Here is a 13720-nt window from a genome sequence, read left to right as displayed (position 1 = left end):
ATCTCTCCCTATCCCAGTGTGCTCTCCCCACATGCTTCAAGATGGCCACCATTGCTCCTGTAACCAAGAAAGCAAAGGTAACTGAACTAAATGACTATCGCGCCCTGGTGGGACATCTGTCATCATGCTTTGAGAGACTGGTCAAGGATCATATCGCCTTGCTTACCGCCCCAATAGATCCTCAGACGATGCAATCGCCATCGCACTGCACACTGCCTTATCCCATCTGGACAAGAGGAATACCTATGCAAGAATGCTGTTCATTGACTATAGCTCAGCATTCAACACCATAGTACCCTCCAAGCTCATCACTAAGCTCAAGGCCCTGGGTCTGAACCCCGCCCTGTGCAACTGGGTCCTGGACTTCCTGACAGGCCGCCCCCAAGTGCTGAAGGTAGGAAACAACAATTCAACTTCGCTGATCCTCAACACAGGGTCCCCACAAGGGTATAGCCTCCTCCTGTACTCACTGTTCACCCATGACTGCGTGGCCACGCACGCCTCCAACTCAATCATCAAGTTCATAAAGTTTGCAGACGACACAACAGTAGTAGGCTTGATTACCAACAATGGCGAAACAGCCTACAGGGAGGAGGTGAGGGCTCTGGAAGTGTGGTGCCATGAAAATAACCTCTCACTTAACGTCAACAAAACAAAGGAGCTGATCGTGGACTTCAGGAAACGTCAGAGGGAGCATCCATCTATCCGCATTGACGGGACCACAGTGGAGAAGGTGAAAGCTTCAAGTTCCTCGGCGTACACACCACTGACAAACTGAAATGGTCCACCCACACAGACAGTGTGGTGAAGAAGGCGCAACAGGCTGAAGAAATTTGGCTTGGCACCTAAAAGGCGAGGTCATCCAGAAGGCGAGGTCAGTACAGGTGCATCAAAGCTGGGACCGAGAGATTGAAAAACAGCTTCTATCTCAAGGCCATCAGACTGTTAAATAGCCATCACTAGCACATTAGAGGCTGCTGCCTATATACAAGACTTGAAATCACTGGCCACTTTAATAATGGATCACAAGTCACTTTAATAATGTTAACATATTTTGCATTATTCATCTCATATGTATATACTGTATTCTATTCTATTCTACTGCTCATCCATATATTTATATATTCTTAATTACATTCCTTAGATTTGTGTGTATTGTTGTGAAATTGTTAGATATTACTTGTTAGATATTACTGCACTGTTGGAGCTAGAAACACAAGCATTTCGCCATGCCCGCAATAACATCATGTGTATGTGACCAATACAATTTTTTAATTTTTAATTTATGGCTTTTTTAGTTGAGCCATAGCAAATACGTGTATATACAGTGGGAAGAACAAGTATTTGATACACTGCCGATTTTGCAGGTTTTCCTACTTACAAAGCATGTAGAGGTCTGTAATTTTTATCATAGGTACACTTCAACTGCGAGAGACGGAATCTAAAAAATAAAAAAAAATCCAGAAAATCACATTGTATGATTTTTAAGTAATTGATTTGCATTTTATTGCATGACATAAGTATTTCATACATCAGAAAAGCAGAACTTAATATTTGGTACAGAAACCTTTGTTTGCAATTACAGAGATCATATGTTTCCTGTAGTTTTTGACCAGGTTTGCACACACTGCAGCAGGGATTTTGGCCCACTCCTCCATACAGACCTTCTCCAGATCCTTCAAGTTTCGGGGCTGTCGCTGGGCAATATGGACTTTCAGCTCCCTCCAAAAGATTTTCTATTGGGTTCAGGTCTGGAGACTGGCTAGGCCACTCCAGGACCTTGAGATGCTTCTTACGGAGCCACTCCTTAGTTGCCCTGGCTGTGTGTTTCGGGTCGTTGTCATGCTGGAAGACCCAGCCACGACCCATCTTCAATGCTCTTACTGAGGGAAGGAGGTTGTTGGCCAAGATCTCGCGATACATGGCCCCATCCATCCTCCCCTCAATACGGTGCAGTCGTCCTGTCCCCTTTGCAGAAAAGCATCCCCAAAGAATGATGTTTCCACCTCCATGCTTCACGGTTGGGATGGTGTTCTTGGGATTGTACTCATCCTTCTTCTTCCTCCAAACATGGCGAGTGGAGTTTAGACCAAAAAGTTCTATTTTTGTCTCATCAGACCACATGACCTTCTCCCATTCCTTCTCTGGATCATCCAGATGGTCATTGGCAAACTTCAGACGGGCCTGGACATGCGCTGGCTTGAGCAGGGGGACCTTGCGTGCCGCTGCAGGATTTTAATCCATGACGGCGTAGTGTGTTACTAATGGTTTTCTTTGAGACTGTGGTCCCAGCTCTCTTCAGATCATTGACCAGGTCCTGCCGTGTAGTTCTGGGCTGATACCTCACCTTCCTCATAATCATTGATGCCCCACGAGGTGAGATCTTGCATGGAGCCCCAGACCGAGGGTGATTGACCGTCATCTTGAACTTCTTCCATTTTGTAATAATTGCGCCAACAGTTGTTGCCTTCTCACCAAGCTGCTTGCCTATTGTCATGTAGCCCATCCCAGCCTTGTGCAGGTCTACAATTTTATCCCTGATGTCCTTACACAGCTCTCTGGTCTTGGCCATTGTGGGGAGGTTGGAGTCTGTTTGATTGAGTGTGTGGACAGGTGTCTTTTATACAGGTAACGAGTTCAAACAGGTGCAGTTAATACAGATAATGAGTGGAGAACAGGAGGGCTTCTTAAAGTTCTTAAACTAACAGGTCTGTGAGAGCCTGGAATTCTTACTGGTTGGTAGGTGGTCAAATACTTATGTCATGCAATAAAATGCAAATGAATTACTTAAAAATCATACAATGTGATTATCTGGATTTTTGTGTTAGATTCCGTCTCTCACAGTTGAAGTGTACCTATGATAAAAATTACAGACCTCTACATGCTTTGTAAGTAGGAAAACCTGCAAAATCGGCAGTGTATCAAATACTTGTTCTCCCCACTGTATATATATATTATTTGTATGGCACACGAGACTCCTGTCATCTCAGTGAACCAATCCATTGCGGAGGCTGAGACTCAAAGGCTTTGCATGGTCAATCTGACATCTGAAGTGGCCTTACAGCATTTACTGTGATGCAGCCTCTGCAGACATCAGGGCTTTCATACTTCATGCGCTTAGCAGAGCAGAGCTGTTGTCAAGGAAGTGAGTTTGTGTTTATACAGGACGTTCCGCCCCGACCTATCTTCAACCAATCATGTCAATGCAGAGCTATATGGAGCGCTACGCATTGTTACAAAATTTGAGAGGTGCACAGCGAAGTGAGGCAATACTTAGCCAATGTGATTTATAGGATATTTATTTATATAAGGATATTTTCTAATTGCAGGCTGCAATGTTTTTATTTGTTGGCTTTATGTAGGCTATTTTTACATATGGCAATAGAAGTTACCTTATAGATTTGTATCATTTTCATTTAGATTTGGATAGAATTTTGATTAACCACATGGCAATGATTTTGAGATATGAATATAAATGAAATGAAACTGTTTCACGAAAATGTGCATATGAAAACCATAACTGGCACCAGATCGGTATTAGCATTTGAGAAAGGTTGCAGACTCCTCGTGTAGCCTATTACCGGCAACTTCAGGAGAGTAATGGCAGAATCTACAAAAGCCAGGAGGATGGTCGGGCCAGGTTAAGTTTTTTTTCTTCTAGTTATCTTGATTTCTCCCTCTTGAGTCATTTGTGTCTTATTTCATCAAACAGTGCGCTTAAAGCATGAGACAAGCTCAATGCATATAGTTGATTTTATTAAAACACATAGGATGTGTCTGTATATGAAAAAATACACAATCTTTTGGGGAGACCAATCCATTGATCGAAAAGAACAGATGACTTTTGGTCTACCAAGATTATTTTTTCTCGGGGACAGCCCTAGATTCCTCAAATGCAGAGCCTGTTTTGTTACATTGTTTGTTAATTAACTCAGTCTTATTGACCACCGAATGTTGCGAAGACTAGCCAGCTAGCGAGTTAATATATATATATATTTGTTTTTATGTACTAGCTAGTCTTAGGTAGTTACCCAGTTACCCATGTTATGAATATAACTCTCATCTGCTGTCGACATCAGGAGTCGATTTGAGAGAACTATTTAGCGCCAAAAGTGGTTAGTAGCCTAACTTTGGCTGACAGTGCATTCAGCCATCCAGTGGCTAGCCTTCATTTTACCAGGTTCCTGTGATGCAATTGTTATGACAGTCCACTACAACATACCAGAGAGTTTCTTGATTAGCAAGGTGATGTGTATTAAAAACACAGTTTGAGATCATTGTGAGGGGATTTTGCCAGTGGAGGGGAATTTGCCAGCAAATTTGCCAGCAAAGGGTCAATTGGGCCTATTAGATACGCTTTTTAAAATTGTATTATTTATACCTCCTTTTTCTCCCCAATTTCGTGGTATCCAATTGTTCGTAGTTACTGTCTTGTCTCATCGCTACAACTCCCGTACTGGCTCGGGAGAGACGAAGGTCGAGAGCCATGCGTCCTCCAAAACACAACCCAACCAAGCCGCACTGCTTCTTAACACAGCGCGCATCCAACCCGGAAGCCAGCCGCACCAATGTGTCGGAGGAAGCACCATACACCTAGCGACCTGGTCAGCGTGCACTCCGCCACTGGAGTCGCTAGTGCGCGATGAGACAAGGACATCCCTAACGGCCAAACCCTCCCTAACCCGGACGACACTAGGCCAATTGTGCGTTGCCCCATGGACCTCCCCAATTGTGCGTTGCCCCATGGACCTTCCCAATTGTGCCTTCCCAATTGTGCGTTGCCCCATGGACCTCTGGGTTCGAACCCAGAGTCTCTGGTGGCACAGCTAGCACTGCGATGCAGTGCCTTAGACCACTGCGCCACCCGGGAGGCCCCCTAGTAGATACGCTTTTATTTAAAGTATTTTACGCAATGCATCAGGAAGGAAGCATGGTTTATAACATACAGGTGAACAGACTGTTGATATTTTGCATTGAAGTGTGTATGGCTACCACTGTAAGCAGACAATGTTTCAGAATTTGGGCAGTGCAGCATAAGCATAGGTTTGAGAAAAAGTCAATGCAAAACATTAGGCCCTATTAAATATAATTCACAATTTACAATTGTTGTCTTTCATAAACTTTTTGTCTGTCCGATAGACTAGGTTTACAGCATATTTCACTGCAAAAGTTTAACATTCTGCCGTCATCTACAAAGACATTTGATCCAGTTTGCTATTGCTATTTCCTTTAGAAGACTGCCAAGGGTTAATTCTAATACTTCCAAAGTATACAGAATATAAGGGCTCTATTGTCACCATGAATGGGCATTTTTCAGGCAACATTTTTTGTATAATGTTTTTGATGTACTTTTTACCCTCTTTTCTCCACAATTGGTAGTTACAGTTTTGTCCTATCGCTGCTACTCCCTTATGGACTCGGGAGAGGCGAAGGTCGGGAGCCATGCGTCCTCCGAAACACAACCCTGCCAAGCCACACGGCTTCTTGACACACTGCTCACTTAACCCGGAAGCCAGCCACACCAATGTGTCGGAGGAAACACTGTCCAACTGGCGAAATCAGCTTGCAGGCACCCGAAATCAGCTTGCAGGCACCCGAAATCAGCTTGCAGGCACCCGAAGTCAGCTTGCAGGTGCACGAAGTCAGCTCGCAGGCTCCCGGCCCGCCACAAGGAGTCACTAGAGCGCGGTGCGACAAGGAAATCCCGACCGGCCAAACCCTCCACTGACCCTGACGACGCTGGGCCAATTGTGTGCCGCCTCATGGGTCTCCCAGTCACGGCCTGCTGTGACACAGCCTGGGATCGAACCCGAGTCTGTAGTGACACCTCAAGCATTGCGATGCTGTGCCTTAGACCACTGCACCACTTGGGAGGCCTTTCAGGCAGAATTGTAATGCATGTTCACGTGCACATTTTCAGGATGGGTCTGATTTATAACAGAAAGATGCGTATGTATGGTATGGCATGCACCAAGTTTATAAATCTCTATTTTTGTACGTGCTCAGTCTTTTCAGAAATGCCACACACAGAGATATTTAGTGTGAAATTTACACAACGGTTATAAATGAGACCCCAGGTGAATCCATGTGAAAGCCATGATCCCTTAAATCCACTTCAATTAGTGTAGATGAAGAGGAGACAGGTTAAAACAATATTTTTATGCCTTGAGACATGGATTGTGTATGTGTGCTATTCAGAGGGTGAATGGGCAAGACAACAGATTTAAGTGCCTTTGAATGGGGTATGGTAGTATGTGTCAGGCGCACCGGTTTGTGTCAACAACTGCAACACTGCTGGGTTTTTCACGCTCAACAGTTTCCCATGTGTATCAAGAATAGTCCAGTACCCAAAGGACATCCAGCCAACTTGACACATCTTTTGGAAGCATTGAAGCGGGCATGGCCCACATCCCTGCGGATCGCTTTCGACACCTTATGGAGTCCAAGGAAGGTGTTTCTAATGTTTGGTATGCTCAGTTTATACTTTGTACTTCTCACATCACTGATCACGTCCCTTTTTCTGGCCCTCCGCTGAGAGCAGCCGTGGATATGGAGGTGGTTCGACCCCAAGCTCCTATTACGGGGGTCATGAATCTCCCCCCATCCTCTGTACTGGCTCCAGGGCCTCTGGTTCCCAACCTCCAGCCTGCCTGCCAGCACAGACGCCTCCCCTCCGCAGCATCCAGTGAGGCCAGCATGGGTGAGTCAACACACTTAACAGCGGGTGCCGTCTGTTGAGTTTTTTTCCCCTTAATTAAACGGTGTCAGACACAGGTGCGTAGGTTTTAAAAAGTCATATCATGCTCAAAAAGCTAAATCAAAGGATAAATACTCACACACTGTTGAAGAGTTTGAAAAATTTAACAGATGCTAATACCTTCATTGATTTGTAATGATGAGTAACGTGCTGATTTTCTCTCCAGAGCTGGACAGCGGTATCGACCCAGAGACTGGAGAGAGAGCCCAGAGATGACAACACCACTCTTCCGCTGTTTCTACTGGCCTGATCCTGGAGATCTGGGTCAGATATATTCAGTGTTGCAGATATAATTCATGTCTAGAACAGGTCAAGTGTTTTCTCATCTCCTTTACATTGGTAGGTGAACAAGCTTTAAAAAGTATCCATCAAGGAATATGAGGGGACGTTTTTTTATTAGGGTGTATTGAGGCTTTTGGTACGCTGCCATATGCTTCTGTACAGGGCAGGGAAAGGCACACCTTGAAATGGCATTTCATTGCTCCCTTTTCTCATATTCTGAGCCACTGGCCAGATGAGTCAACAAAGAAGACTCCCTTCATATTGCTTTGAATGGTCCTCTCAGGTCAGCGTATAGAGACGAAGCCCAGGAATCCATGCACTTGTACGGTCTGTTGACACGTACAGTACCAGTCAAAAGTTTGGACACACCTACTAATTCAAGGGTTTTACTATTTTTTACATTGTAGAATAATAGTGAAGACAACTATGACATAACACATCAAATAATGTAGTACCAAAAGTGTTTTTAACAAATCAAAATATCTTCACCCGTTGCCTTGACAGCTTTTCCAACAGTCTTGAAGGAGTTCCCACATACGCTGAGCACTTGCTGGCTGCTTTTCCTTCACTCTGCGGTCCAACTCATCCCAAACCATCTCAATTGGGTTGAGGTCAGGTGATTGTGGAGGCCAGGTCATATGATGCACTTCATCACTCTCCTTCTTGGTCAAATGGCCCTTACACAGCTGGAGGTGTGTTGTTGGGTCATTGTCCTGTTGAAAAACAAATGATAGTCCCAAACCAGATGGGATGGCGTATCACTGCAGTATTAGGTGATAGCCATGCTGGTTAAGTGGGCCTTGAATTCGAAATAATCACTGAGTGTCACCAGCAAAGCACCCCAACACCACCTCCTCCAAGCTTCACGGTGGGAACCACACATGCAGATCCATTCACCTACACTGTCTCACAAAGATACGGCAGTTGGAACCAAAAATCTCACATTTGGACTCATCTGACCAAAGGACATATTTCCACCAGTCTAATGTCCATTGCTCATGTTTCTTGGCCCAAGCCAGTCTTTAATTGTCCTTTAGTGGTTTCTTTGCAGCAATTCGACCATGAAGGCCCAATTCACACAGTCTCCTCTGAACAGTTGATGTTGAGATGTGTCTGTTACTTGAACTCTGAAGCATTTATTTGGGCTGTAATTTCTGAGGCTGGTAACTCTAATGAACTTATCCTTTGCAGCAGAGGTAACTCTGGGTCTTCCTTTCCTGTGACGGTCCTCATGAGAGCCAGTTTTATCATAGGGCTTGGTTTTTGCTACTGCACTTGAAACTTTCAAAGTTCTTGAAATTTACCATATTGACTGACCTTCATGGAAAAGTAATGGACTGTCATTTCTCTTTGCTTATTTGAGTGGTTCTTGCCATAATATGGACTTGGCCTTTAACCAAATAGGGCTAGCTTCCTTATGACCACCCCTACCTAGTCACAACTGATTGGCTCAAACACATTGAAAGAAATTCCATAAAAATGTTAAAATAAGAAACACTTAAAGCAAACCTGTTAATTTAAATTAATTCTATGGGACTACCTCATGAGGCTGGTTGAGAGAATGCCGAGTGTGCAAAGCTGTCAAGGCAAAGGGTGACGATATTTTGATTTGTGGTACTACATGATTCATAGTTGTCTTCACTATTATTCTACAATGAAATAAAGAAAAACCCTGCAATGAGTAGGTGTCCAAACCTTTGACTGGTACTGTATTTTTGTTAAGTTAAACAGTAAAAAAAGTTGACCTATTGCAGGGTTTTATGACTTCCTTAAAGGCCTATTCAACACAGTCAGGGATGGGAGTTATGGCCCAGATAAAAATAGAACCTTTTGACATAACCAGAAGTCATATTTTATTATCTGTACTCAGATCTTGTTTTTCAATATGATGTGGTGAAATGCAATGTTTTTTTCCCATGCATTTAACTTTAATAAAGCTGAAGAGGATATTTTATGGCGGTTGCCCGTTGAGAAACCTAACCTTAAAAAGGCTCAAAAAATTTGAACCTGTTTTCACTTTAACTGGGTACTACAGTGCTATAAACAATACTCATGATAGATACTTATTTAATCTGCCATGACAAGAGACAATGAACTGAGTGAGTCAGACAGCATTCGATTAGAATTTTATAGCAAATCAAAAACACATGGCTACGGCGTACGCTTGACTATTGAGACACATACATGGTTGACAATCCAGGCCAAACAATGTTTTTTGGAAAATAGCATCCCAAAAGAGAACAGTAGGCTGTTCTACACTACCACAGTCTGTTTGCCCACTGGTCTACCAACCCATTCCTTTCCTCCCCCCCATCTTCACTCAGCTCCCTGTCCTCCTCCTCCTCCAGCCTGGTCATCACCTTTCTTCTTGATTCCAGACACAATGTCATCAATGCGGAGCAGCAAGATGGCCGTCTGAAAGGCAAGAAGAGACCAAAATTACATTAGTGGGGTTCACTGAAACCTTTGACTGTTTATTCAAATCATAAAACAAAAATAGACTAAATGTGCTCTTGAGTTTCATTGTATTCACTTTAATGTGAAGGAGATAAGGCACTGGGAAGCACTCATCCTTTAGAGTAGTAGAAGTGAAAATGTTCTTGCATGGTGTCTGACTGCATTCACTACAGACAAAGTAACACAGAATTCATCCATGCCTTTTACAATATTTTTTTAAACATTCAAACATTTGTTGAAAGTGATATTCTTGTCAAATATATCTGCAACAGCAGCCCATTGGCCCCTCTTACCTCCACAGCAGTCTTGTAAGTCTGGGCCTTCACAGCCAGCGGCTCACAGATGCCAAGCTCCATCATGTCTGCCAAGGTGCCAGTCTCTCCGTTCACACCCCATGATGCACAGGCCTCCAGGGTGTGCTTGGCCTACAGAGGGGGGTAAGATTAATAAAACAATTCTGCTGTGCCCAACAAAATGACAAAGGTGCATATTTTAGAGTAACCACACGTACCCTGAGAGAGGTGAGCACGCGGATGGTGGAGGCTCCACAGTTTTGGATGAGTGTACGGGGGATAACCTCCAGGGCCTGGGCCACGGCACGGTAGGGCCACTGCTCCACCCCGGTCAGGGTCTTGGAACGCTCCATCAGCCTCTTGGACACAGCCATCTCCACCGCCCCTCCTCCAGGGAGTAGAGATGGGTCCAGTAGCACGTTACGACACACCTGCATGGCATCCTGCAAGTTACGCTCCACCTCCTGAGGGACAGAGAAACACATTATCAACACTTTGTTTGGATCCACAATGAAGCATTGAGAGTGAGAGCATACCATGAGGATCATTCATCCCGTCTGGTTATGGTCTGCCTGAAAATGAGCTGCTTCTGCCGTAACGGAGACATCTTGCCATATTCTTTGTGCATGAGGGGTAACTTGTTACGTACAGCCAATATCTCTTTGCTGGCTCCTCTCAGCAGGATGGTGCAGGCTTTGGGGTCTTTGCACTCTGTGACGAAGGTGAAGTACTCGTCTCCAATCTTCTTGATCTCAAACAGGCCGGCGCCGGTTCCCACGTCCTCCTCACGCAGCTCGTCTGTACGGCTGGCGATGCGAGCCCCACATGCCCTGAGAAAGAGGATAATGATATCAGCGTTAATAGTCAGTTAACAGACAATTTAAAAGGATTAATAGTCATCACATCTTCAGAATACTTTGTGGAATGGACCTTACCTTGAAATGCGGTTGTTGTCAGTCTTTCTGACACGGCGGATGGCTGTGATGTTGGCCTTCATCAGATAGTGCTGTGCCAGGTCTGGGGAGATGAGTGGAGAGATTAGTTTCTCTGGTCAGTGCAGGGGGAGCTTTGGAGGATTAAGAGCAGTTTCTAGAGAATTTTACATAGTGTGTGCTTAGTACCTGAGATGCCCTTCTCAGTGAAGATGAGGTCTGGCTTGAGGCGGATGATGTCTTCACAAATCGTCTGGATATACTCTTCCTCCATCTGAAGGATCCTGGAAAAGTCTTCCTCACGTGTGATCTCAATGTCAGTCTGCATAGGAACACAACATTTATTGGCTAGTACCTGCTACTGTTATGCTTATACTGCATATGTGTGCTGGTAATGCATTTGTGCGCATGTGTGGATGACTGTACACGCGTTTTCAATACCTGGCTCTCGCCCTTCTTGTACTCCAGGGAGCAGTCCAGCAGGATGATGCGGGGGTTCTTGATCATTCTGCGCATGCGGGGGTGAGTGACGTCCTTGTTGACCATCACGCCTTTTAGCACACATGAGTCCTCAATGAAGCCACCAGGCACCTATAACCATGGCAAAACCACGAGGAATCAACCAACCTGGTGTGTCATTTTCCCAATGACCACACCTTTGTCACTGATGTCAATCTTGTAACTGCAAGACATTTAACGCATACACGCAAACGTTAAAGCTTACCTTCTCCACTTTGGCGTACAGCTTAATGTTGATTTCCTTGCGTCCGTGCTCCTCCAACTCCACAGTGCGCACAGCATCCAGGGCAATATTACACGCCATGGTAGACCAACGGCTCAAGGCCTTGGTGCAGATGGCAGAGTTGATGATCTTCAGCATCTGTGCCCTGTCATTCACATCCACCGGGGTGCTGGGAGGGAACAAAGACAGTCGGTCAATAGAACGGAGTGTAAAAGTTTGCGAGGGAGAATTGAGTGTGTAGGTGAATGCAATCTATACCTGATGTCTTTGAGCATGTCGAGCATGTCGTCCAGGGCGTGTCTGTAGGCACTAATGATGACTGTAGGGTGCATCTGCTGCTCCAGGAACTGCTCTGCTACAGACAGCATCTCTCCAGCTAGAGCCAGACCAAAGATTGAAAAGGAATGTTAACCAAGAGCTGTTTTAAAATGTGCACACTCAGTACAATAGCTTAGAGGACGATTGATGATGCATAAGAATCAACATGGCCCTCTCAGAGTAGGAGTGCCACAACATCCAATCCTAAATAGCCTGAAGCTCAAAAGACAACATTCATAATGTTGAAGAAGTTGACTGGATCTCAGTCATTTCCATGTCAATGGAGTGAAATGAAATACTTCCACTACCAGGCGACTTACCAAGGATGATGACTGACGTGGTGCCGTCTCCCACCTCCTCATCCTGGGTGCGGCTGATCTCAATCATGGACTTGGCTGCCGGGTGCTGCACTTGGATCTGTGTTTGTTTACAGGAAAGGTAACTTGAACAGACCTGAATTTGTTTACATTCACCATCTTCCAAAGCAGTGCAAGTGTGCTGATGGGAAATGTAGTGCAGAAACCTCACCTCTCGGAGGATGGCGTTGCCATCGTTGGTCATGACAATGCCACCCATGGGGTCTAGCAGCATCTGTTAATAGATGGGGAACGGTTAAGACAGTTCTATTTTGGCATCACTTTAGGATTTAAGTATCTAAGGGCCAGGAATTGTGTCTTGGTACAAACCTTCATCATGGCTCTTGGTCCCAGGCATGTTCTGATGACATCTGCTATTGCCTGTAAAATTAGACTTCGTAAGGCTGCAGGAATTTCTCATGTTTAAACAAAAGTCAGAAAGAAAATTATGTGGTAATGGGAAGTCGGAGAGGTGTGTCATCTTTACCTTTGCTGCACCGATGTTCCCTTTCTGAACCTTGCGTCCAGACTCTCTTTTCATATTCTGGCCTGAAGAGAGAAGATAATTGAGGTAGTGACAGAGGGTCTCTTAACTTGGCCGACGCTCAAAATGACTGACCATGATGCTGCGGTTTGTACAGTGTATTTGGCAACGTGACTGACAAATTGTAGGCCAATAAGTGTATAGTTAATAGTATTTTTCTGAACTTACATTTGCAAGATTGTCTGCACCATCGTTAGCTACCGTTTTGCCACTGCCCCGAACCAGATACTGAGCCCATCCCCAAAAACGAGGAGACACCAGAGAAATAGCTCACCTTAAATCTAGCTAGTAAGGCAGATAGCAAACTAGCATCCATTAAAAATTACCATTACCAAATAGAACGCTAGCAGAACAGCATCCCTATTTATTCCCCAAATTGGATAAAAGTTTATTGTTGATTGTTCCGCTAACTACGCAGCATGACTATCACAACTCCGAGACATCACCGGCTAGCTAGGCCCGAACCCGGGGCATCACATCGCATGAATGAAAAAGCTCACAAATGTAGCAAAATACACTTAAAACACTTCTGTAATTTAAATAATTGATAAATGTTGTAACTTTTTTTTAAATCACTCACTCAACACGACGATTGGTCTTCCCATCATTTTGGCAGCGTGCGTTGATCAACCGGCTACCAAGTTCTCAAACGCAGCAAAAGGAAAGGCTTGTTTGTGGCTGGGCAAAAAATGACCAATTAAGGACGAGGAAATTTTGATGAACAGCCGTACAACCCAATCTGCGTGACTACGAAAGAGGAAGTCGCCAGTGGGCGCTATCTTCAAGTTAATATTGTTTTCCTCGTATGATTACCCTATCAAATCAAATGTCGCAGTACATATATATAGAAACCCAATAAATTAATAGCTCTGTGGTATCAATTATGTGCATGAAGTCTTAAAGCTACCTGTATCTTCAAACGTTTAACTACATTTACTAGCCTGACCATTTGGTGCTCTTAACGGAACTGTGGGCAGTGCATAATTCCGTATAACCTTCATCACTGTTACACGCGCATGTATTGCATTTTGGGATATGT

At 44.5% G+C, this 13720-nt stretch overlaps 1 protein-coding gene and 1 non-coding gene across 2 annotated transcripts; both read right to left on the bottom strand.

Annotated features, from left to right (window-relative positions):
* Positions 1 to 9149: 9149 nt before the first annotated feature.
* On the bottom strand, positions 9150 to 13688 carry LOC139564511 (T-complex protein 1 subunit gamma-like). Its single transcript, XM_071384096.1, has 14 exons — positions 13262 to 13688; positions 12625 to 12686; positions 12468 to 12518; positions 12310 to 12372; positions 12102 to 12198; positions 11722 to 11839; positions 11446 to 11632; positions 11163 to 11312; positions 10911 to 11043; positions 10725 to 10806; positions 10439 to 10619; positions 10008 to 10253; positions 9790 to 9921; positions 9150 to 9454 (listed from the first exon to the last, which is right to left on the bottom strand). Exons 1-14 carry the CDS (start codon positions 13287 to 13289, stop codon positions 9356 to 9358), a joined length of 1629 nt encoding a protein of 542 aa, XP_071240197.1. The 5' UTR covers positions 13290 to 13688; the 3' UTR covers positions 9150 to 9355.
* LOC139564727 (small nucleolar RNA SNORA15) lies at positions 9561 to 9696 on the bottom strand. The gene has a single exon (XR_011672821.1). It is a non-coding gene; the product is annotated as a small nucleolar RNA SNORA15 (small nucleolar RNA).
* Positions 13689 to 13720: the final 32 nt, after the last annotated feature.

The sequence above is a fragment of the Salvelinus alpinus genome, chromosome 35 (genome assembly GCF_045679555.1).
Source record: "Salvelinus alpinus chromosome 35, SLU_Salpinus.1, whole genome shotgun sequence".
NCBI classification, from domain to species: Eukaryota; Metazoa; Chordata; class Actinopteri; order Salmoniformes; family Salmonidae; genus Salvelinus; species Salvelinus alpinus.
This window is presented reverse-complemented; position numbering and strand designations above follow the sequence as displayed.